At 42.8% G+C, this 26,992-nt stretch overlaps 1 protein-coding gene across 8 annotated transcripts in view; it reads right to left on the reverse strand.

Moving 5' to 3' along the window:
* The window catches only part of LOC134208759 (muscle M-line assembly protein unc-89), a 292,998-nt gene that overhangs the window by 102,582 nt on the left and 163,424 nt on the right, over positions 1 to 26,992 (reverse strand). For 4 of the 8 annotated variants that reach the window (XM_062684664.1, XM_062684661.1, XM_062684662.1 and 1 more), the window contains exons 10-14: positions 12,574 to 14,395; positions 12,121 to 12,482; positions 11,335 to 11,877; positions 9,025 to 10,788; positions 7,014 to 8,481 (exon numbers count right to left, since the gene is read on the reverse strand). In XM_062684664.1, coding sequence (XP_062540648.1) covers positions 7,014 to 8,481; positions 9,025 to 10,788; positions 11,335 to 11,877; positions 12,121 to 12,482; positions 12,574 to 14,395 — 5,959 coding nt within the window. Of the gene's footprint in view, positions 1 to 7,013; positions 8,482 to 9,024; positions 11,878 to 12,120; positions 12,483 to 12,573; positions 14,396 to 26,992 lie in introns of all 8 variants that reach the window. The other 4 variants (XM_062684663.1, XM_062684659.1, XM_062684665.1 and 1 more) reach the window with 4 other exon arrangements.

The following is a 26,992-nucleotide window of genomic DNA, read 5'->3' on the forward strand; positions in this document are numbered from 1 at the left end:
AAATGAGAAAATTGGAAATTTGTTGCATAAACGATGGCAGGAGATAGTGATGGAGCTCAAAGAAGGGAATGTAGATCCGAAAATAAATGCAATTTGAGACGCTCGCCTGTGGGGTCATTGTTTACGCAAACCGTTTTTACTGCGTTTATTTTATGGGTAACGCCCAGCAGTGACCAGGGAGAACTGCGATGTTGGATGCAAATTCAGCGCGACGAAAGCGATGAACATAATTGTGCGGATTACACAAATGGGTTTATTTTCCCTAATTCTTGGTTTTATTCCTAAATGAAATACACACTTAAATTTCGCGAATACACTTGATTTCGGTGATGATTCGTTTCGGAATTATTCGTCGAATAATATGAATGTAAGTTTATTGTTATCTGAATTTCTCTATTCAAAGTTTTATTTACTGTAAACGGAACCTTTTTTCATAATAAATTTGATAACAATAAGTGCCATTTTTAAATCATTTCTCGACCCTTGTCAGCATGTTGTATATTCAATGCTTGTTCAATCATTGTGGACCACATGTTTAAAATGAATGCCCATTTCCACTGGTACCGACGAAATTGTCATGTGGTATTTATTGCAGTGCAGAAGTGCGGTTCCAGATGAGTCTTATTACCACATATTAGTCATGTCTCAAGGGCTGGTTGAGGTCGCTCGAAGTTTCTGCTATCCTGCTCTTTCGGTTTTGTCAGCAAATGGAAAATAGCAGGATGAGAATAACTTTGAACGACTTCAATCTGCTCATTAGACATGACTATTTTATATAATTCCGTAATGTTGATAGTTACACTAAATCGTCGTATCTGCATGCAATCTTGGGAGACTTAGTTTGTGATGGCGGTTAAGGCTCTATAAATCGTAATCAATCCAATAATGACGATGACTATATTCGAATCCGCACTAATACTAACAAAATGTTGAACCAAATTCAATATTTTGGGTCTATTTACGGACTTACTCTCCATCATAATATATTCATGGCATTTCCATATTAATTTTTCACTTATCAAAACTAGCAATTACTGAGGAATTGCTGGAAAAACGCTGAAAACTGCGTTTTTTCAAGGCCGATATTCGTATGTTCATCGAACGCATACTAACATTCGAACGTTCGGATCGAACACATACACACTCACTTGATTTTTCACTGGATCTTTTCCCATTGTTTCTTCGATTTTATCACTCCTAAAACATATTCACTAACTGAGTTTCAGATTTTTCGTCAACCTTGACTACCAATTAATTCACTTCACGCTCAAAAACTGTTGAAAACTGCTTTGCAAAAATCGAAGTGAGAGACAAATTTGACGACCGTATTGTGAATGCAATAAAATGCGGAAGACTCAAATTCACTAGCGCAATAAGTGAAATGGTGAGTACAAAATCTACGCGATGCGACTTCATTCAATCCGAACAATACAACGTATACGCCAGCCAACACGCAAACAAAGATGTGCATACACAAGAAAATAATCATCTCTTCACAGTTGCCAGATTTATTTATTGGAAAAAATCATTGCTGTTTGTCGGATTGAACAATAAAACCAAAAATAAATATTTAAAGATGTTACGTAAGCTTCTATTACATTCCAAGTGGTGTATAAAAAAAAATTAAACCGATAAATACCCATATATTTGATACACCATGAACATGTCTTATGATATAAAATAAACAATTCGTCAAGTCTGGCAACATTATGCATCAGCTGACATATTTTTACCACCCCATTTCCACCCACCTCAGTTGTAAACAACATTTTATTTATCGCTGCTGCATTTTTCCGTACCAATTGCATCACTATTACAAACAAGTGATACAGTCATCAATTTTCAAAACATTGTGATGGAGTCTTGAGCCTTAATGCAAACAAGTGACATATTGTCGCAAGCGCGCCTCTATTGTCGTTGCAGAAGTAAACCCGCCTCAATACGACAAAATAGAAGCACATGTTTGTGTTCTAAACGCAACCGACTGTTGTTCAAATCTGATACACATAGTTGGGTAGAGAGAAAAGGTGTGAAATATTGCCAAAGCAGATTCGATGGATACGGGGATTTGACTGATATCCCATCGTTATTAGCTGGTCATGGAACAACTTCCCGCAAGGGTAGCTGTTGTATAATTGGGAATACGTTCGTGTACTTAATGGAATAGTGGAATAGAACATTTGGCCGAATAGGACGTTTGGTCGAATAGAACATTTGGCCGAATGGAACATTTGGCCGAATAGAACATTTGGCCGAATAGGTCATTTGGGCGAATAGGACATTTGTTAAGAAAATTATTTTGAGCTTTTTAGTGGAATGTCTTCACTTGTCATAAGACGAGTTCGTACTATCCCATTTAATCCCACCACTTGATTGTACCTTGACAAGTGTCGAATAGATTAGTTGAAAAGTGAGAAATGAGATGAGAAAATTGTGGCCCAATAGGTCAGTTGAAAAGTGAGAAATGAGGTGAGAAAATTGAGACATCCTGCTGCTCACTACCTAATTCCCACTTCTAACTATGAAAAGTGAGTGGTGCAAAGTAGGTAGTGAGACGTCTCACTACTCACTACGCGGTTCTCATTTTTTACAATGAGAAGTGAGAAACAAAGAGTGAGACGTGAGACGCCTCATTTTTCACTCCTCATTTCTCACTTCTCACTGTAAATAGTGAGAAGCGCGAAGTGAGTAGTGAGACGTCTCACTACCCACTTAGCACTACTCTTTTTTCCCAGTGAGTAGTAGGAAATAAGTATTAAGAAGTGAGACGTCTCATTTTTCACACCTCATTTCTCACTTTTCAATAAGCTTTTCGACCGAATGACATGTTCGGTCAAATGACCTATTCGGCCAAATGTCCTATTCGGCCAAATGACCTTTTGAGCCAAATGTCCTATTCGGCCAAATGTCATATTCGGCCAAATGACCTATTCGGCCAAATGTCCTATTTCTGCCAAATGACCTTCTCGGCCAAATGACCCGTTCGGCCAAATGAGTTTCGGCCAGATGGTTTGTTCGGCCTAGTGGCATTCGGCCAAACGACCCTTCCTCTGTAGTTCGCCGAAAAATAATTTTGCCAAAAAAGGGTCAAAACTCAATCGAAACGTACGATCGGGTTCAACGCAGAGTTTTGATATTTTCTGCCTTGCCTAGCAGACCGAGATGAAAATTCCTCACCAGTGTTCACCGCGGTGAAAATGTGATTTCTCAAGGTGGTGAGTTGCTGAATATCATGGCAAGGATTTAATGCCGATGTCACGAGCTCGCACCAGCACCAGAACAAAACACGAAATGCAAGTTCCAATGTGGGTCAATTGGCATAACTCCATTTGGCATGAAGACCATTCGGCACAACGGTCATTCGGCAAAATGGACATTTGGCATAATTTTGAACTCCAACACAAGAGTGGGTCATTTGGCATAACGATCATTTGGCGTAATTTGAAACTTTGGAAGAGACCTGGTTATTCGATGTATTTTTTACATAGATAAAGTAGGTCGAGAATATGTTCTGATAAATTTAGACTGATGGTAGACATTTTTCGGAAGGACGGACAAACAAAACGGCAGATCTACTACCAAGGAAGAGAAGATCTTCTACTATTGACTTAATCCAAGTAAGCACCTACTTTCAAAAAAGGAATCACAATAACTGTTTCCTGATACCGAACAAACACCTACTTTTAAAGTAGGAACCACATCCACATGGCCACCAAGGATCCTAATTTCATTACCTAATTCTGGACAAACGAATCATATACATTTTTTCACAATGGGAAAAAGGGACTCCAAATGGCACTTAATTAAAGGCCACTACGTAAAAGCTCTACGAATTAGCGTTTCTGAATGTAACAAACGCGTACAATCGCTCCATTTCACTCTTTTCTCCCTATATCCATGAAAAATATTAGAAAACAAGAAAGTTATCCCACTAGTTTTAAGCATACTGCATACTGGAAAAGGCAGACTAGCTTGCGAAACGAGGTTCAAACACACAGTTTATTGGCTCAAAACCTTTCTGCGGTATATCATACTGTACCACAACAAATTGAAATCCTGGGAAGCACAAAGGTTGATGACCAACTGGTTGGTTGCCAAAAATTGTGCTCAATCAAATAGATTTATAATTCCCAATGTTAAAGTAACCGAAAAGCTCTAATAATCAAAATAAGCTTTGAATGAATGCCGAAATTGTCTTTTTATGCAAGACTAAAAATTACCCACAAAAATGAATATAAAGCTATATATTCTTACGGAAAATTCTCTAGAATTTTCTCGAAAGATTCTTCTGAGTTTTCTCGATAAATTCTTTGGAATGTCACAATGAAAACAATTCGGAATTTCCTTAGAAAGTGTATCGAAAAATTCTCGAAGCATTCTTTGGAATTTTCTCGAGAAATTCTTTGAAGAGTGCTCGGGAAAATCTATGGAATTTGCGAGGGATTTTTTTTTTATATTCTTGGGGTATTCGTTCAAATTTCCTTGGGAAATTCTTCGGGAGCTTCTGGAATTTCCTCCGGTGACTAAGTGGGATTTTTTTTAAATCTTCGGAATTTTTTGGGAAATTCTTTGAGTTGTCCTGAAAAAAATATTCGGAATTTTCTCGAGAAGCTCTTCGGAGTTTCGTCGGAAACTCGAAATGTCCTCATGAAATTCTTCTAAAATCTCTCGAAAAATTCTTCGAAGTTTCGCCACTATTTTTTTTAGAAATTTCTTCGGAAAATTCTTTGACATTGCCTCGGGAAATTCTTCGACATTTCCTCGGAAAATTCTTCGGAATCTGATGGAAAACTCTCTGGCTTTTACTGGGGAATTTTTGTCTGGAATGTGATGGGATTCGGCTTTACAGTCTCAAAATTGTTCAAACAAAAATGTTTTAACTGCCCGACGTTTCGGCTGTGTTTGGCAGCCTTCTTCTGGGGGAAATTAGTTTTACTAATTTACTAAGGCTGCCAAACACAGCCGAAACGTCGGGCAGTTAAAACATTATTGTTTGAACAATTTTGAGACTGTAAAGCCGAATTCCATCACATATATTTGTCTGGAATTTCTCCGGGAAATTTTTTGGAACTTTTTGGTATCTCCTAGGGGTATTTTTCGAAATTTTGTCGGGAAATTTTTCAGACTTCCTCGGAAATTGCTTATGTATTTCCACGGGAAATTCTTTTGAATATTATTGGACATTTCTTCGGAATTTCTCCTGGAAATTGTTCGGAATTTCATCGAAATTTCTTGGTTTTTCCTCGGTATATTCTTATGATTTTCCTTGAGATTTTTTACGGAAATTGTTTTGAATTTTCTTGGAAATTCGTTTTGCTGGGGAATTTTTTGTCTTATTTGTCTTATTTGTCTTATTTGCCTTATTTGTCTTATTTGTCTTATTTGTCTTATTTGTCTTATTTGTCTTATTTGTCTTAGTAGCGGAATTTTGCTCTTCCTGTCATAAGGAGTAGACATTTTTAGCATATTAATTCTGCTTGATATCTAACACCAAGTTCTGCATCTCCTCTTCACGATACATTCATAAAACACTCAAATACACGACGTTATTCGTTTAAATTGACATTTTAAAGTCAAACTGAATTTGCCCTATAGTAGACCCCCTGGGGGTCCATAATAGGAAATTGCTTCCCTATAGTCGACACTTCATTTCTAGACCAACATTTGAAAAGGGCGTAACAGCCAAAATTTATTCCTTCTGATTCTTCGTCCACATATATAGCTTTATATCTAGACGAAGAATCAGAAGAAAAAAATTTGACTGTTACGCCCTTTTCAAATGTTGGTCTAGATTTGATTTCTATGTTCCGTTTCGGGACGTTCTTCTTCCCTATTATGGACCCCCAAAATATTCCTATAATGGACACTCTCGTGTTTATTCTTTATAGAATTGTAAAAAATCATCTAATTTTGCTTTCCGTAGCATTTCCAATGCATGTAATCAAACCATAGGACTGTAAGGTAGGTTCTCCCAATGGAATTTCATAGCAAAATGTTTACATTGTGCTGTAATAATGAAAAATGGATGGAGGGTCCGCTATAGGCTGGAGGTCCACTATTGGGCACTTTACCCAATTCCAAAATCAGCTGGTGCTTATGTATTTTGATCTCCCCAATCCGTGATTGGTCGACGTTGCAGTTTTTTCTCGTCGATCCGCTGCACGAGTAATAAGTTGCTTCCCCATTGTTGCCAGTCCCTTTTGTTCTCCGTTGCCCGGATGCCCAGAGAAAGCTAAAAATGATCTATCAAAAAACAAGTCGTGCGTATTTTAAGGCCCACTAGTGTTTTTGTTTGTAAACGGTTGAAATTTTCGGAGTCAGAAAGTGATTTATTCTGGATTTATTATGTTATTAGAATCCCAAAATCCATCTACATATGTAAATCTTTGCCTCGCATTGCAATTCATTCTATATCCACAGATGCATTTAGTTTTGTGTATATTTTGTAGTAACAGGTGTAATAATTGGTAATCGAATAACTAACTCTCGCTTAACTTTTCAAAAGGACCTAAGTAACATTTTTTTATGATTTAATTTGAATACTGCAATCGATAGTTTTAATGTTGTTCTGTTGATTGCGCTATTCAAATTAAATCATGAAAAAAAATGTTACTTAGGTCCTTTTGAAAAGTTAAGCGAGAACTGTTATTTAGACACCGTTTGAGCATTTGAATAGTAAGTTTAGAACTTTAAAACAGGTTTGTTGGCAATTTGAACAATAAATACTCCAGTCTTCTAATATTAATTCCGTTTTTGCCGATGTCACACAAAAAAGTGCTAAATTTTTTAGTGTATAAAGAATACTTACATTTTTTTTGTTTTAATGTTAGAATAATAAATTCAATTTATTTTTGATATTTTACCTTCGAACCTAATGAAAATTTAATAAAAAGTATTGTTCCAATTTCTCCAACTTGCATCCAAAATCACAGTTCACCCACAGTTCAGATTGCATCGATATAATATTTGGAAACAACATCATAAAAAACAATGTGGCAAATTTCGGTACTCACCGTACTGTGACACCCGTGATTCCTCTCGGTAGGCCTGCGCGTTGTCATCGGCCGCCGGAGTTGGCGTCGTGGCGCTGGGTACCGCCACGGTCGGCACAACCGGCACCTGGTAGCCGAATGCGTTCTTCAGGATGGGCTTGATCGGCGTCTTCCGCATGTCTGTCATCACTTCGTTCGTGAAATGGTACGCCTTGGTCTTGAAGCTTTGGGACATACTTTCGGCCTGGTTGGTGGCCTTCTGGATGTAGTTGATGGGGGCAACCTTGTGGGCCTTGACGGCCATGTCATCGCGCAGATTGGACACGTGCGAGGTGGCAAGCCGCTTAGACGTGAAGGACGACTTGCGATCGAGCGTTTGGGTTTGCAGCACTTCCACGGATTCGACCGCTTGGCTCTGTTGGTTCGTCGAGGCTTGGCTTGAGGCTAGACTCGAGGCGATTTCGATCTTCGACGGCATCAACACTGGACCAGTGTCGAATTCCATGGGAGTTTGGATGTGTTCACCGGTCCGAGGCACGCTGGCAGAACGTGGCTGTTTGAATTGCGGTCGCACACTCCGGAAGTACGGTTCGTCACTGTCGGACGGATGTGGAGTCCACAGCGGACGGATGCGGGATCCATCGGATTCGTAGTCACTTTCACGCAACTCACCAGGAGTGAAACGACCCGGCCTCTGACCCAGGAATTGATTTGCAGATTCCAAGTTGACGACTCGTTGCGTTTGCGACATGTTGACCACCCGGTTGCTGGTTTCAGTAGATTCCTTCATATGCAGAGTGTTGGACGTTTCAGTTGCGATCGTATTATGAACAGGCTGCCCAGTGACAGACGTATAGTACAGAGCTGGAGTTGGTTCGATGGGTGGGAAAGAGACATGGTGTTGCTGTTGTTGTTGGAAGGTTTGTGTTTGGTAGGATTGGAAGGAGGAGGAAGATTGCTGTTGACTGGTAGAGGAGCTTTGGGAGTAATTGATTGGTGTGGGTTTTTCGATTTTTTCAATAAACTGTTTAGGCTGTTGGAGAGTCGTTGGTTGGATTTTGTCAATCGGATCGAATACTGACGGTGGTGGCGCTGCTGGCCCTGTTTCGTGTGGTTTTGGTGGATTGAACACTGGATGAACGGGCTTATAGCCTGACTCGACTGGTGTTACCTGGGATGGTTGCCAGGCCGGGATGGTCTTCTTTTCGAAATCGCTCTCGTAATCACTAGCGGATGGATAGCCATTCTGTTGGGCAGTAACGTTCGGAACAGGTGCAGGTTCCACAACAGGCTGTTCTTGGATCAGCGGCACTTGCTCGACTACAGGCTCCGGCTCTTGCACAGGCTGAACGGCAGCTGGAACTGGAACATGCTTCAATGTGGGCAGTGGTTCCTCTGTTGGAAGCACTTTTACCGGTTGTAAATCGTCCGGCAAGTCGTCGTTCGCCAGGAAGTTCTTCGGTCCTTCTTCTTGAACCGGTGCGGATTGCTACATAGGAAAATCAATAGAATGAAATCGGAAAAAAGAGGAAGAAAACACAACAGCCAATTAGAAACAGAAATTTGCAAAGCGCAACAATTCAAGCCAGGAATTTCACATTGACACACAAATTGCAAAAAAGCGTCGAATTCGTCGTCGTTGTCGTCTTTGAACGCCCGCGTCGATAAGACGTGGGGAATGGTGATTCTCGTTTTGTTATTTTTGCGCGCGCAGTCTGGGTTTGCTCGATGGTGACGCTGGCTGCTGCCGCGTCGAGCTGATCTTGGGGTAGGAAGTAAAAATAAATCTTTGACATAGATCGATTTGGCTTTCGGTTTGGTCTGATTTTTTTTTGTTTTGTTAGCACTTACTCGCTCTTTGCTAGGGTTACGATCATCTGTTCAAATTTGTGGGTGGAAAAAGCAAAAAATCATAATAATTGGCATGCAAAAGCAACTTAAAAATGGCTCCCAATTTGGAGTCGGGACGAGACAAGTCACGCACGATCACGCACTCAAACATCAATCAATAGCTGTCAAGCATTTTTCGAACCTTGGTAACCTCTTCGGCAGCGCTGACAGCTGGCTCCGATGGTTCTTGTTGTTGTTCTTGTTGAACAGCCGGTGCAGCGTCCTCAACCTTCTCGACCTTTGATTCGACTGATTCAACCTTCTGTTCCTGTTGCTCTTGCTGTTCAACAGCTTCGGTGGACGAGCTGACTACGACACTTTCTGTCTTGCTGCTGAAGCTTTCCGTTTTTTCTTCACTGAACGATACCACCGTTGTTTTTTGAACTTCTTCCGTATCAGCCAGATAGCCTGAACTGACTCCATTCACCTTTTTGCTCACGTCCAAGTCACTCTCACATTCACTCTCGGTGGCCGTGAATGGACTCTTTGCGGCCACGGTGGGCGTACTCTTTGCTTCCGGCGGCTGTTCGAACGAACCAGGAGTCATCCCGGCGGTATCTGACTGTCCCGGGGTCTGTGACTTTTTCCGAGGGCTCGGCGGGATAATCTTGACACCGCCAGCCGGAACACGTTCCGGTACTTTATCCATGCTCTCAAACAGCGACTGTTCGATCTTCTCACGATAGTAGGAGCTCTTGCGTTCGTTCGATTGCTTCGGAACGTAGCCCATCGTGGGTTGCGGTCCAGGCTCAAGTCCAATCTCGGCCGGGGTGTACCCGAAGTCGGGTGGCAGAGTCATTGGACGGGTTGGCGACTGAAGGGTTCCGACCTGTTGGATCATGCGTGGAGATCTGAGGTCCTGCTGTTTGATTGTTTGTTCAAACAGCTGTTTGGTTTCTTTGACGGACTTCTTCTTGTAGACCTCTTCTTCCATGTGTTGCTGCTGCAGGTGGTACTGTTGCAATTGCTGATGATGTACGAACTCCGAATGCTGTTGCGGCTGTTGCTGTTGCAGCAGGAGTTGCTGAGGAGGTTGTTGCTGGATGGGTTGCGGTTGATAGATCGGTTGTTGTTGTGGCTGAGGTTGCTGAGGAGGCTGCTGCTGGATGGGTTGCGGTTGATAGATCGGTTCGGGATAGAAGGTTTGTTGTGGGATAGGAGCAGGAGCGGGAGTGAACTGGGGGATGGGAACAGCTGGTGCTGGAATTGGTGTTGGGATGAACTCTGGGACAGGGGCTGGTGTAAACTGTGGAACTGAAGCTGCTACAGGTCCTGGGGCAGGAACAAACGGTTGGAACTCCAGTGGTGAGTAGTTTTGCTGACTTGGAGTAATGGAAGGTGGAGGCAGAGGTTTGAATGGTTGTGGGGTCTGATTATAGGATGGTCCAGAAATAAACGAAGGACCGGTGGAGGACGCAGCTAGAGAGTGATGCACTGGAGTGAATTGTGCATCAAGTACTGGAACTGGAGCAGGAGTGAAGGATTGCTGAAGGGGAGGAGCGGGAGTGAAGGATTGTTGAAGAGGAGGAGCCGGCTTGAATGGAGCAGGGGCTGGAGCTGGCGCAGGAGTGAAGGTTGTTTGCTGAGGAGGAGCCGGCTTAAATGGAGCAGGAGCTATAGTCGGTGCAGGAGTAAAGGTTTGCTGAGGAACAGCGGGCTTGAATGGTTGAGGAGCTGGTTGTGGAGCTGGAGCAAACAACGGCTTAGGTGTTTGTATGGCTGGCAGCGGATCCTGAGGTGCCGGAAGTGATTCGGATGGCTTGTACGGCTGATACTGCATGCTTTGCGAGTACTGCTGTTGAGATAAATTTGAAGCCTGCAACTGGTGCGTCGACGAATAGGATGAGTACATCATCTGCTGTTGCTGATGATGCTGTTGCTGGCTAAAGAAGCTGCTCTGCATTGGCTGAAATTTGGATTTAGGCTTTGAGCTTTCACTATCCTCTACGAGCGAATGTTTACGAACATAAGGAGTAGCAGATGATGGTCTAGTGCGTGGTAGTGTACCGAAGCCAGGTGTTTTTGGAGTAGTCCAAAGTTTCTCCATTGCGATGGCTTCGGCTGAAGGTCGAGGAGACGAGCTGCGTGCTCGCTCTGGATGAGGTCGACAAATGGGCGGTGCATCGGGAGTTGCAATGATTGTGGGTATTTGGAGAGGGTTCGGAACTGGGTCGGGTTTCGGAATTGGTTGGTGCGGGTGTGTTTCGGTGATTGGAGGGTGCGGTTCTTGATGGTATATTGGAGGAGTCGGAATCGTTACGCCCTGAGGCTTAAGAAGGTCGACACGTTGCGTTGCTTGATAGCTACTTCTACTACTAGTGGTAGTGGTCGTAGTTGTTTTGGATTGCAAAGTGCTATTCGGATCAGATGAAATGTGAGGTTCCGGAGGCTGATAGCTTCGAATATCTTGACCGGGGGTGAACGCGTTATAAATGAGTTTCTCTTCACCTACCAGCTGGTGTGTTTGATCGATCGCAACCTGAGGTTGTTTGAGTGGTTTAAATGAGGTGGGTTTTGGAACCATTGGTGGTGGTGCCGCTGTTCCGTTGGTGGCGATTTTTTCGAAGAACTGGAACGCATTACGCTTCGTTTCGGTTTTGAGTTCTTCTGGCTGAGGTTTTGGTTCCACCTGTGGGGGTGTCTGTGAGGCCACTGATTTGGCTGGTATAGGTGGTGCTGATGATGGTGTCTGTGTGGCGTCAGTGCGTGTCGCTACCTGGTCTGTGTTAGTAGCGCTTGTTTGTACGTCGGTCTGTACCATAGTTCCTTCTGATCGGAGAGGAATTGTTGGAGTTTGTGTACGCTGTGAGAAAGTGACTGGAAGATCGGGAAAGTTGACTTTGTGTTCCATCCGCATGGTAGCTTCAGTGGTGCGTCGTGTTTCGGTGACGATGGTTGACTCTGTGATGGGACCCTGTAGTTTGGATTCGGCGGAAAATTCTTGACGAGCGGTGAAGCCAGACTCGACGGGTATGCTTTCACCCGATGGTTGTGGCTGTTGTATGATTTGATGGAATATTGATCGTTTGATGACAGTTGAATATGAGACAAAGAGATGATGGTGAGAAAAGAAATGACACAGACGGAAATGTGAATGTTAGGACAATGGTATGGAAACTATATTCATTAAATCACAGAAACTTCACTACGATGGAGCTTGAATCTTCTCTATTTATCCAACCACTACCCCAAAAGTTGATAATCGTTTCATCACACGCGTTTTGAATCGCATATTTACCTGCGGCTCTGGCACGTCAACGAAGGACACATGTTTCTGCGGATGTGGTTGCGGCTGTTCCGCTTCCATGACCGCAATGTCGGCAATGCTCTGTGCTTCACCACCCGTATTGCGGGCCACGACCATAAATTTGCCGGCGTCGGCGAAATCTATCTGTTCGAAGATTAACTTACAGGTGGGGCCAACCTGTTGCAGCGTGTAGCTTCCTGGTCGGAGAGCTTCTTGCACCGGACGATTGTCCTTGAACCAAGTGACAGTTGGATCAGGTGTTCCACTTACTTCGGCGTCTAGAATAATTCGTTCACCACGTTGGACACTCTGAGCCTGCAGACGGCGCCCAAATACTGGTGGAAAGATAGACTCTGTAGCAGAGGAAGAAGGAGAAGAAGAAGGAAGAAGATAGATAATAATAGATGCAACAATAAGGATGTCGGTAACGAGTTGAATCCTTACTCTTGACGACCAAATCGGCTGTGGTGGATGAAGCGCCGGCGGCGTTTGATGCTGTCGCGGTGTAACGTCCTGCGTCGTTTGTCGAGACGTTCTTTAGCTCAACTATAATTTTGTTGAGTGAATAGGCGACGGTGATGCGTTCGCCATCTGGATAGAGCTCTACGTCGTTCTTCGTGACTTTCACTTCGGGTGAGGGGTAGCCATCGACAATTCCTTCGAACACGACATCGGCGCCTTGATCAACGATTTTGCCATTGAAAGGAGATACGAAGCGTGGTGCTGAACTGCGTCTAGCCGGCTTGCCAGTACTGATTTGGCCAGAGTTGGCAATGATGGTTTCATGCATCTCAGAAGCGTTGTTGTTAGCGATGTTGAGGATCGAAGTTTCTTGTTGAATCAGCGGAGGCAGATTGTTCGACTGATGGAACTGCGAAAACTGCTTGCTTTCGGCGATCTCTGGAGCTTGGGCACCGACTTGCTTGAACGATCGATCCAGATGGGCCGATTTCGAGTGAACCTCGGATTGAGATACTCCATTCTCGACCAACGTCGAGGAGGAGTAAGACGAGGAAGAAGTGGTCACCTGCTTCTGGAGTGTCACAAAAGACGATCCACTGTTGTCAACTTGGAGCATTGATTCAGCCGTAACCAGCGGCTGCAAGGGCAGTAATGCTCCGAAAGATTCAGCTAATCGCACATAAGCCACACATTGCGCGTTTCCAGCTTCATTCTCCGCATAGCATGTGATTTTTCCAGCCAATTCCGGTGATACTTCCGGGATGGTAAGCACTTGGCGTTCCCCACTAGTTGACACAAGGAAATCATGTCCTTGAACTGGTTGATCGTTGAAGAACCACTTGATCTTCGGCTGGGGTTTACCCACCACAATGCACTCAAATTTAGTTGATTCATGCAACTTCACAACACGGTCGGCGAACAGTTCCTTGAATGTTGGGCATACCACGCTATCACTGAGGAACGCCGGAACAGATTCGAACTCGGGCGCGTTAATCGATTTCACAATTAGGTTGGAAAAGCACTTGGCCTCTCCGGATGGATTGGAGGCTTTGGCCGTATAAACGCCTTTATCGTCGGGGAACACCTGTTCGATCACCAGTTTCACAACACCGTCTTCGCGATACAACGAATGAACACGCGGATTTTCTAGGATTTCACGATTGTTCACGTACCATTTTACGTTTGGTCGGGGATCGCCGCTGACGGCGCATTCAAACTGACACTTTTCACCCTCCGCTGCAAGGATATCACTCAGAAGTCGTTCGAACCTGGGTGGCGCCCCCAACGTTGGCAGGACACGCTCGGCTGGCTGGCGTACTGCTGGTTCCGCTATGTTCAACGGTGTCACAATCACATTACACTTACTCGAAGCTTCACCAGCACTATTAATAGCGACAACACGATACTCGCCAGCATCTTCTAGAAATGCTTCGCGGATCACGAGCGAACAGTGATCTCCTTGGAAAAGCAGCTGAAAATCGGTGGACTCCTTCACAGGACGATCACCATGGTACCAGATCACTTCCGGTTCCGGCTGACCGACGATCACACAATCCAGGCGTACCGGCTTGCCCTCAAACACCGATACGTCCTTCAGCTGGAGCTGGACGGACGGCTTCACTGGTTCCATATCACTGGCTAATTCGGAATCGGACGTTTCGTTCGGTAGACGACCCTTCACAACAACATTACACGAGCAGGACTTTTCACCGGCGATATTCTTGGCAGTCAGCGTGTAGACACCAGCATCCTTCAGGAATGCCTCGTCTATGACCAATTGCGCTCTGCCGTATTCGTAGAAGAACTAAAATGAAAACGGGAAAAATGAGAATTTTCATTTTTCGACCTTCCTCGGTGAGTGCCACGGCACGGCGGGCACTCACGATCGCGGAGTTCGGGACTGTTTTGGCTGCATCTGTGGTCGTTTGCCTCCCCGCCGCACTACGCTACACAGCTTCAACACAACACATGAATGATAGTGGGTGGACGACGGCGTCAGGGACGAACCATCATGCTCGCCCCATTACAACGGGATGATGAGCACAAGTCATTCAACTTTGATCCCACACGGCAGCCATTAACAAACTAATCAATGAACCACTCTCATTTGCTGCACAGGTGGGTGCGCTCGCGTTTAGTGACGACATGTTCCTCCAAACTACCACCCTGCCCTGCTGTAAGCTCGGACTCGGTGCAGTCATAAATCACGATTCGCCAGCTGCTGCTGTGGACTGCAACGAACGGCGGCGACTTTGGTAGACAACGACGCCTGCGCTGTTACGCGACACTTGGAAGACACGCAAACATCTGAGCCATGCAGCCTGCCGACGACGGCGGAGACGAAGACTTACTGGTCTTCGTTGTAATTTATCTATTTTTAAATATTATAATTAAATTTTACACAAAATTGGAACACCGAGAAGATAAATAACGTCAACTGACTGTCGTCGTAGTGTTCGGTTTCGGTAGGGCTGCCACCGGTTGCTGATGGAGTTTCTCTCTGTGATTATTGCAGGGATCTTCGAATAGGCAACCGGCAGCGGTGCAGGAAATTAGGGAACATATCGAAACGCTGCTGCCAAATGGAAGCGAATAGAGATTTTCCTCCTGTTGTTGTGGTTGTCGATCGAAGGAAAATATGATCACGACCGGGAGAGATTAGGGTTGTGGTTTTGCGGGGGGAGAAACAGTAGTAGAAGTAGTGGAGAATGATGATTCGAAAATAGAAGTACTACAGCTGGGATCAGAGCAGAAGAATAGTAGCAAGACGATAAGTAAAAGCAAGAGTGGGGAAATGTAAAGTTGAGATGAACAGCGGTTTCTCTGTCTCCATCAAAAGTGGGACGACAATCTTTGAATCTGAACGGAGGAACGAACTCGCGAATGGTGATACTTACGCACCCGTTTGTTGCACAGAACAGCAAGGGAATGTAGAATGACACTAACGATCGGTTCGAGTTTGAAGTGATTTTGCCCCCGACATCGTAGGTGGACGACTAGGACCGGTGTTGCCAGATGTAGATAAAGTGTTCAGATTCGTGTTTAACTATTTTATCTCTGTCATGAGGTGAATGAGCAGTAGCCGCTCTTAAATGATAGCCAATTTGACTCTAAGAAAAACTGTATAGAATTTCCCCAGAAATCCAAAACAAATGTTAGCGGAAATTCAGAAGTACATTTGAAAAATTCAAATAGATTGATTGTGTACATCTTAATGATTTTTCTGTGGCTATACAAAAAAAACTTCTCGTAGAAATTACAAAGAATTTCCCATGGCACTTCAAAAACTCTTTGGATATGCAAAAAAAAAATATTCCGAGAAAATGCCTGTTTTACCTTCGAAGCATTTTCCGTGATAATCACGGAAGCGAGAATGGAGTATATCAATTTTCGGTGAAATTAGGAAGATTTTTCAGAGAGAAATACAATAGTATACAATCGCAATTAAGAAAAACCGAAACCAAAATCACGAGATCTACTGGGAGAAAATTCAAAATTCTGATAATTTATTATACAGTTTTAGATAAATTCAAACAAATTGCGCTGCGGTTAAATGAATTCAAAATGAATTTCCAGGATAATTTTCTGGAAACTTTGGAAAAAATCCTTGAGAATCTGACAAAGAAAACTAAAAAGAAATTCTTGTAAAAATTTGTGATAATTTCTTAGAGGAAGTTAAAAAGAATACGCCAAAATAATTGGAAAGACTTTCTTGGAAAAATATTTTAAAAAAATCAGACGCTAAAACGAAAAAAAATTATATAGGGCAAAAGACCCAATAGTGGAGGAACTAAGCTAATGGAACCACCATTTGTTCGTTCACACCAATTCTGTACTTTATTTCGCTTACCTTAAGTATGTATTCGAAAGCTTCTCAATTATAATTCAATCTGAAAATGGTCGAATCGCAGTAGAATCCATCGTTGTTACCTAAAATGATACCTCCAATTATTGGTGCAATGTTCCAATAGTTGCGGTATTTTTTAATTTGTGTTCCTATAGTTGCGAATCCCATTGTTTTCATATGATACTCGCAACTATGGGAACACTACCGCAATTATTGGTGCAAAGCAGAGACAAAGATAAGGTATTTTAGTAATACATTACCGATTTTGATGCGATTTTCAACCTGTTTTATTTTATTTCACGTAATGACAGGTCAACAAATTGAATATTCACATGGGTTACTGCGTTTAATACGTAGATTGTGTGAAAATAACACTACCGCAACTATAGGAACACCCACGACTATGGGAACTTTTACCCTATTTACATTCCCAGTCTAATTTTTTTAGTAGATTCTCTCAGGAAAATTCAAAAGACTCTCACGGGTCAATTCAAAAGAATTGACCAGATCATGCACACGAATCTCCCGTAGAAAATAAAAAAGGGAGACTTTCGGAGAAGCTTAGAAGATTTTACGGGCTGATTCAGAATGATTCAATGGAAATATTTAGAAAGATCAGAAATACTCCCAACTTCCCAAAACAAGTAATAAATGATAAAAGGTCTTCAGCATCAAAACGTAATCAATCGCTGGGTTGTTGGTGGTGATAAGCAGAAAACAACACTGATTAAAGAAATAGTTAATTAAAAGGCTCAAAAGATCATGTATTGAGAAAATGAATGTGAATTTTTTGACCCGAATGCGAACTTGACCTACGAAGATATCAACTGAGTACAGAGTAACCCCTTTCTATTCAATTCACAGAAGTGCTTTCCCTGTATTTTTCCATTTTTTCGACCATCAGTCATTCACATAACCTATCATTCAATTGAATCTTCAATTGACAGGAGGCACTGATCAAGTGAAACGGCGTGGAAAACGACAGTGGCAAAAATGGCTGACTAGCCATTCAGCGTTCAAATGAATGAAACGAAATTTATCAGCACTGGTTGCAGGTAAGTTGATAAATTTAACAAACTTAGTGAACTTAGTGCAATCCTCGGCTGTATGGGTAAGCAAGCCATACCCAACCCACTGCCATTATGTGGACTCGGTGCTAAGTGTCCTTTGAACAAAGGCTAACGTCTCTGGAAGGCTTCTTGGTGAAAGGACAGAGGGGTAGGCCATGATGATGATGCAAAAAATAGAGAACAATGAGAAAAAATGGCAGAAATAAATACGAAAAATCAGCGAAAAAATTATACTATGGAAGTAATTGAAGACTGATGGTTATAAGTATTGATTATGAAAATAGATTTTAGATACGATATTTGGGAAATGGATTCAAATATTTAACTCCAAGTTTGATTCGGATAAGGATTTTTTTATTGCATTTATTGAACAAGGTTTGGTGACTACAATTGTAAATTAATTCGAACATAAGTTTAGAAATATGATGTGATGGATACCAATTCTCATTGGTAGTTTTGGCATTAGATTTGGAAATTTGATTTTAAGAATGTATTTAGATTTTTATTAAAGTTTATTGCCTAATTAATAATAATAGGGAAAGCACCTGTCTGGCATTGGATTTTTTAATTATAGGATTTGTTGATGAAACTCGTAGAATTAAATTGGAAATTCAGGTCCAGCACTTCAAATTGAAATACGTATTTGAAGATGGGGCTTTGGGTGTATTTTAAAATTCATTCAAATAATTGCAGAGACTTTTGTTTTGCTGTTGGAAATCCGTTTTTATAATGGATTTGTAAATTGGAATTGAAGATACACAGTTCAGATTTAAGATATTTGGAGTTGGGATTCAGATTATTTGTCCCATATTGACAGGAACTCTAAAAATTAATTTTGGATCCCACACAGATAGAAAAAGTTGTTGAAAGTTACACGAAATTAATGCCCATAAATGGAATGCTAAAAAGAGTTTAAATTTAAACGATAGTATCACCTGAATGTATGCAATTTATATGGCATTATGTCAATATTTATACGATTTTGTGATACGATTTTAAAATTGGAAATTATTTTGTTGGACATTTGTTGCAATGTCTCAATATTAGAAATTCTTTGAAGTTCATTGGTACTATACCACGAAGGTAACTTCAGAATCATTTTCAGAATTTTATTTTGAATCCTCTGAAGTGCCTTCTGTGCTTTGGTATTGCCTTCGCCTCACATTTTTAAGACGGATCAGTAGCTGAAGATCGTCGTCAATAATAATGGAGTTGAATTTAATTTCACATTTAGGAATTGCAATGCCTCTGGCTTCGACAATTAGATTTGTCAAAGATACGAGAGCATTATCAATTTCACTTTTGGTATCGAGAGGAATATCAACATCAAAATTCCTATCGATATATTGCTTTTATATAAATCAGCTCTATGATAATTAAAAGTAGAGCTGATTGGATTATAAATGGCTTCTTGTGAGATTTCAAATGTCACAGGAAGGTGATCAGAGTCAAAGTCAGCATGAGTTACCAATTGGCCACACAGCTGACTTGAATCCGTTAAAACCAAATCAATTGTCGAAGGATTTCGAGTGGATGAAAAACAAGTTGGGCCATTGGGATATTGAATAGTATAATATCCCGCAGAACAATCTTCAAATAAAATTTTGCCGTTGGAATTGCTTTGAGCATTATTCCATGAACGGTGTTTGACATTGAAGTCACCAATTACGAAGAATTTTGATTTGTTGCGAGTCAGAATTTGAAGATCAGCTTTCAACAAATTCTTTTGCTGCCCATTGCATTGAAAAGGCAAGTAGGCTGAAGGAGAATTGTCCAAAATTTGTTTCAACACAAACTCCCAAGGTTTCAAAAACTTTGGTTTCGAACGAAGAAAATAATTTATGTTTGATACGTCTATTGATGACAATGGCGACCCCACCACAGGCGCTGTCAAAACGATCATTTCTGTAGATAAAATAATTTGGATCTCTTTTAATGGAGAGTCCTGGTTTTAAATAAGTTTCTGTTATAATGGCAATATGCACATTATGAACTGTTAGGAAGTTGAATAATTCATCTTCCTTACCCTTTAGAGAGCGGGCATTCCAATTTAGAACTTTCACACAATTATTTAGATCCATTAAAACGGAGTCCGATAACAATTTTTTGTGTGTACTTTATACCAACCTGAACAGCTTCTGGACCTGGTATGGTATTTGCTTGGAACATTGCATCAATCATGTGATGCCATTGTTCAGTTGAAAAATCAAAATCGGAAGCAGTCATGCTACCTGAATCGGCAACATGACAATTATTTTCCGTTGGGACATGGGTATAAACCTCATTTTGAGAAGAGAAATTTTGTCTACCAGCAGCGATGTTTGCATACGTAGGTACATTCGAAAAATTGGAATTTACTGAAGTGGTTGCTACCCGTTGAGGAGCAGCAAAATTTGTTCGTGAATTGTGGTGGGTATGAATTTTGTGGCGCCTGCCTAGGATGTGGTGGGGTTTGACAGTGGGCCCTGTTAAACCTCTATAAAAAGCTGCATGAATCCGCAAGTAGGCTCCGCCAAAGCGACCGTGTGCCGCTCAAAGCGCACAAGCCCAAATCCTGGTGTTAGGTGGGACGCTAAGCAGCCCTGACACGACGGCCCTCCGACGAGACAGGAGGTTTGCGCAGGCCCAATAAGCCGCCTTTAAAAACAACCATTACGAACAACATAGAAGATAATACGACTCGATACAATCGGCAACGACCTAGGCGACGAATAAAGGATCACGATTGGAAGCTTGGAACATGGAACTGCAAGTCGCTTGGCTTCGCAGGTTGCGACAGGATAATCTACGATGAATTACATCCCCGCAACTTCGATGTCGTAGCGTTGCAGGAAATCTGCTGGACAGGACAGAAAGTGTGGAAAAGCGGGCATCGAGCGGCTACCTTCTACCAAAGCTGTGGCACCACCAACGAGCTGGGAACCGGCTTCATAGTGCTGGGAAATATGCGCCAACGCGTGATTGGGTGGAAGCCAACCAACGCAAGGATGTGCAAGCTGAGGATATATGCCGTTTCTTCAACTATAGCATCATCAACGTGCACTGCCCACACGAAGGAGATCCGACGACGAGAAAGAAGCGTTCTATGCGCAGCTGGAGCAGACATACGATGGATGCCCACTGCGGGACGTCAAAATCGTTATCGGTGACATGAACGCTCAGGTAGGAAGGGAGGAAATGTATAGACCGGTCATCGGACTGGATAGTCTGCATACCGTATCGAACGACAACGGCCAACGATGCATAAACTTTGCAGCCTCCCGCGGTATGGTAGTCCGAAGCACTTTCTTCCCCGTAAGAATATCCACAAGGCCACATGGAAATCACCTAATCAAGTAACGGAAAACCAAATCGACCACGTTCTAATCGACGGTAAATTCTTCTCCGACATCACGAACGTACGCACTTACCGCAGTGCGAATATTGAATCCGACCACTACCTCGTCGCAGTATGTCTGCGCTCAAAACTCTCGACGGTGATCAACACGCGTCGGAGTCGTCCGCCGCGGCTAAACATTGGGCGGCTACAAGACGGTAGACTAGTCCAAGACTACGCGCAGCAGCTGGAAGTGGCACTCCCAACGGAAGAGCAGCTAGGCGCAGCATCTCTTGAAGATGGCTGGAGAGATATTCGATCCGCCATTGGAAGCACCGCAACCGCTGCACTAGGTACGGTGCCCCCGGATCAGAGAAACGACTGGTATGACGGCGAATGTGAGCAGTTAGTTGAGGAGAAGAATGCAGCATGGGCGAGATTGCTGCAACACCGCACGAGGGCGAACGAGGCACGATACAAACGGGCGCGGAACAGACAAAACTCGATTTTGCGGAGGAAGAGACCGTGAAGAGACGGAGGAACTGTACCGCGCTAATAACGCACGAAAGTTCTATGAGAAGTTGAACCGTTCACGTAAGGGCCACGTGCCACAGCCCGATATGTGTAAGGACATAAACGGGAACCTTCTTACGAACGAGCGTGAGGTGATCCAAAGGTGGCGGCAGCACTACGAAGAGCACCTGAATGGCGATATGGCAGACAACGGTGGCGGTATGGTAATGAACCTAGGAGCACGCGCGCAGGACATGCGACTTCCGGCTCCGAATCTCCAGGAAATCCAGGAGGAGATCGGCCGGCTGAAAAACAACAAAGCCCCTGGAGTTGACCAACTACCAGGAGAGCTGTTTAAACACGGTGGTGAAGCACTGGCTAGAGCGCTGCACTGGGTGATTACCAAGGTTTGGGAGGATGAGGTTCTGCCGCAGGAGTGGATGGAAGGTGTCGTGTGTCCCATCTACAAAAGGGCGATAAGCTGGATTGTAGCAACTACCGCGCAATCACATTGCTGAACGCCGCCTACAAGGTCCTCTCCCAAATTTTATGCCGTCGACTAACACCAATTGCAAGAGAGTTCGTGGGGCAGTACCAGGCGGGATTTATGGGTGAACGCTCTACCACAGACCAGGTGTTCGCCATACGTCAGGTATTGCAGAAATGCCGCGAATACAACGTGCCCACACATCATCTATTTATCGACTTCAAAGCCGCATATGATACAATCGATCGGGACCAGCTATGGCAGCTAATGCACGAAAACGGATTTCCGGATAAACTGATACGGTTGATCAAGGCGACGATGGATCGGGTGATGTGCGTAGTTCGAGTTTCAGGGCATTCTCGAGTCCCTTCGAAACCCGTAGAGGGTTACGGCAAGGTGATGGTCTTTCGTGTCTGCTATTCAACATCGCTTTGGAGGAGTAATACGAAGGGCAGGGATTGACACGAGTGGTACGATTTTCACGAAGTCCGTCCAGTTATTTGGCTTCGCCGACGACATTGATATCATGGCACGTAACTTTGAGAGGATGGAGGAAGCCTACATCAGACTGAAAAGCGAAGCTAAACGGATTGGACTAGTCATCAACACGTCGAAGACGAAGTACATGATAGGAAGAGGCTCAAGAGAGGTCAATGTGAGCCACCCACCACGAGTTTCTATCGGTGGTGACGAAATCGAGGTGGTTGAAGAATTCGTGTACTTGGGCTCACTGGTGACCGCCGATAACGATACCAGCAGAGAAATTCGGAGACGCATAGTGGCTGGAAATCGTACGTAATCGTACGAAATTGGACTCCGCAAGACGCTCCGATCGAATAGAGTTCGCCGCCGTACCAAACTGACTATCTACAAAACGCTTATAAGACCGGTAGTTCTCTACGGACACGAGACCTGGACGATGCTCGTGGAGGACCAACGCGCACTGGGAGTTTTCGAAAGGAAAGTGTTGCGTACCATCTATGGTGGGGTGCAGATGGCGGACGGTACGTGGAGGAGGCGAATGAACCACGAGTTGCATCAGCTGTTGGGAGAACCATCCATCGTTCACACCGCGAAAATCGGAAGACTGCGGTGGGCCGGGCACGTAGCCAGAATGTCGGACAGTAATCCGGTGAAAATGGTTCTCGACAACGATCCGACGGGAACAAGAAGGCGAGGTGCACAGCGGGCAAGGTGGATCGATCAGGTGGAGGACGACTTGCGGACCCTCCGCAGACTGCGTGGTTGGCGAAGTGCAGCCTTGAACCGAGCTGAATGGAGAACTCTTTTATGTGCAGCACAGGCCACTCCGGCCTTAGTCTGATGATAAATAAATAAATAAAATGAATTGCTCGACCGGTAACTGGTTTCGAATTTTAAGCGTTTGAAAAATTTCTACCCGTCGAATCTGGGTTCCTATTAAAATTTCCCGTTATCAATTTTTCACGGGAATTTCAAACCTTTTTTGCGTGAAAGGCATTTCCAGAAATTGGATTTATGATTGCCCCCACAATTGGGACATTAAAATTTATTGGAATCTTCTCTCACAGGACATGCGTCCTTGGCGTGAGAGGTTCCACCACAAATCATGCATTTAGCATCCATGTGACAATGTTTGGCTCCATGACCCCACTTTTGGCACTTACGGCACTGGGTGGGGTTTTGGAAATTTCCCCCAGGGCTGCGGAAATGTTCCCATGTAACACGGACATGAGACATAATACAGGCCTTTTCCAAACTTTTCATATTATTTAGTTCACTTTTGTTAAAATGAAGTAAATAAAATTCTTGAGAAATGCCCCTCTGGGAAGTACCAGAGTGGGATTTCTTTTTCATCTTAATTACTTGGACTGGTGAAAATCCAAGTAATTCAGAAATTTCAATTTTAATCTCATCCAGTGATTTGTCATCACTGGGGAGACCTTTCAAGACGACTTTGAACAATCGCTCAGTTTTGTCGTCGTATGTGAAGAATTTATGGCGCTTCTCAGTTAAATTCTGAAGAAGACGTTTGCGATCGTCAAAGGATCCCGGCAAAACGCGGCAGTCACCCTTCCTAGCAATCTGAAATGAAACCTTGATCCCCTGAAGGTTACTCAAGATTTCATTCCGAAAGCCAGAAAACTCGGCAACAGATACCACAATTGGCGGAATCCATTGTTTCTTCGCATGAATCGAATCACCTGGGCTAAAGGAAGATTCGATTTGCTCAATTTCATCATTAATCAAATCGAACTGATTGCTCAGTTCGACAGGAGAAGAAATAATGTCAACGTTAGATTTAGAAGGAATATCTGAAGTCTCCAGCTTCCTTCTATTTTTTCCGCGCGTGGGTAGGACGGTCTTGAAACCTTGTTTCTTTGAAGGAAGTGGAGAATTCAGAGACTCCCCCTTCCTCTTGTTTTTATTAATGCTCATGGCTGAGCGTGGAGACGTGACCTTCTAAGAGGTTTTTTCCCAGAACGGTGTCCCTGCAGGATTACCATCGCTTGTCGGAATTTTACTTCCGCAAACGGGTCCAACGTAAAACGAAGGCACGGGTCCTTGCAAAGATCGTAACGGGATCAGTGGGTACAAATAGCGCTAAGAAGCACCGTTGAAATTAAAATAGCTTCGGGTAGTATTAAAAACTTCCTTCCGCAAAGAGAGAAAGAACCGCACAGCACGAAAGCACGAAGCGGTCAGATGGCTCCAATATTGGTGCTACCTCCACAAAGGGTACGGATACCCTATCATCAATAAACATTCCATGTTTGTTTCGAAACATTTCGAGAACTAGAGTCAAATCTTACATTTTAACGACCATAACCTTCTATGATGTGTTTTTTCACTCTTGGATAACAGATCACATTTTGAGGTAAATTAGTTCAGTATAAAACCGGCATGCAACCAAATGTCGCACGTTATTAGTTCATCAAAATTATATTTCGACGAAATGACCCTTCAACATAATGTCGTTTCGACCAAATGTGTCTGTAGATGAAATCTGCTCTTCAAACTTGTATTTTAATTACTCCTGTAGTACACCCGATTCTGTTTTCACACGGATTTTTTTTACACGGCCGTGTAAAAAAAAATCTCATACAAATTTATTGCCGATCCTTATCTTATTTTTGATAGGGAACAATGAAGCAACATTCTCTTATGAATGAAACTTGTTGCGAGTAAATCGGTTTATGGTAAGTGCCTAAAAAAGAGTTAAGATCATTTTTGCTCACACACAACGCGTTTTTAAGAAACTGATGGTATTTCAACTGAAAAAAACAGTGGCCAACAAGCTAAGGGTGAGACGTGTGTAAAGATATGTGTATTTCTTTTGAGTATTGATGAGCTTTGGGAGACTATTCAAGGAAATTTAATGTGTCTCTAGCGAAAGGCCAAATAATGAATAATTGGTATCGATAAGCAATGGATGCTTAGGGCGGCTATTGGGGTCCTCGAACGACTCAACGGTATAAATCTAGATAAATGCAGGTAGGCCCGAATAAGAAATTGTTTGTCTACGATCTCAGGCTACATTTCTGCAATTTTGATAACCAACTTGATCAAATGATAATGAATCAAATTGGTTTTGCTACATAAAAAGACTGTAAAAGAGAAGGGGAATATACCAAATCTTGCTGAAATTCAGAAATGTTCAATCTAAATTGCAAACCGTCAATTTCAACAAACGTTAATTCTCTACTCTGCTTCGTAGAAGTTGGTTCCGAAGTGAACTCAATGAGATGGTAACAAAGATACCATTGAACCAATCACGAATTCAAGACCAGGTGTTTTGAAAAATTGTTTCGTGACAGAAATTAGTTTATTCAACAACTTCTTCATTGGCATTACATCCCCACACTGGGACATTGCGCCCGCAGCTTAGTGTTCATCATTAAGCACTTCCAAAGTTATTAACTGCGAGGTTTCTAAGCCAAGGTACCATTTTTGCATTTGTATATCATGAGGCTAACACGATGATACTTTTATGCCCAGGGAAGTCGAGGCAATTTCCAATCCGAAAATTGTCTTGACCGACACCGGGAATCGAACCCAGCCATCCTCAGCATGGTCTTGCTTTGTAGCCGCGCATCTTACCGCACGGCTAAGGAGGGCCCCTCAACAACTATAATATTTATTTTAAGCAAATAAAGATAGGGAGGAATGTAGTATACTCATAATTATTAATGAACTATACATACAAAGAGTGTATTCTTGACCAAATTTTTGGTCAACGAAAGAATGTAAATCCAGCGATCATCATCGAAACATCACATTCCAGTTTTAATGAATCAGTGAGCTATGATCAAGTTGAAGAGCCACTTACTTTACTTGAAGAGTCAGCTCATGAAATATTCGATGAGTCTGGAGAAAACCTAGTTTGGGAAGATGAAAGACTAGCATCCGAACGGATTTAATGAACCACGAGAAGGATACGAAGGTGAAACGAGTTCTATTGAGGATAACAGAGACACGTATTATTGCTCAGGGAATTCAAATGTCACCAACTTTCGTGCATACATTGAAGCATCGAAAATGAATGAAGCCATTTGTGAAAACCGAGCCGGATTAATTCAACTACAGCCTATTTTTTTTCTTAAAGTTATCTGTCCATATTTTGGCGCGAACAAGTCTTAGTTGCACCTTCTCCGGATGATCCTAATCTATATGAAACTATCATAAGCTACATTTTAATGGGAAATTACAAGATCTTGGATCATTAAAAACTGCATCTTTTCGAATTAGGCTTAAAATTATGTTAAAGCTACTCCTTTCGAAACCTGTCTTTGTTGAGTTCAGGAAGAACGTGTGTGTGTGTACAAACCAACCCCCACTGTCTGGTAGTGATGTTATGGAAGAAAGCTGTCTGTTTATATAGTTCAGGCAGATTTAATCAGGGAATTAGAAAGTGCTATCTCTACTGCAGCTCCAGTAACCCATTTCAGACTGCCTGGTATTTCATGACCAGTCCGAGGTTACTTTTGCTTACAATAAGCGCAGCCTGTTTATGCTACCATCATCAATTGGATAATGGCTCCATAACTTCTGGATTTTTATATCCAGCACGTATTTCACGGTGTGTTTGTCCGAAGAGGCTTATTTTCATAAAATCAGTATCTCTAAAACACTCACTACACGAAAGTATAGGAAAGCAAACTGCTATGGTAATGGCTACTCCCTTGACC

This window comes from Armigeres subalbatus, chromosome 2 (assembly GCF_024139115.2).
Source record: "Armigeres subalbatus isolate Guangzhou_Male chromosome 2, GZ_Asu_2, whole genome shotgun sequence".
Taxonomy (NCBI): Eukaryota; Metazoa; Arthropoda; class Insecta; order Diptera; family Culicidae; genus Armigeres; species Armigeres subalbatus.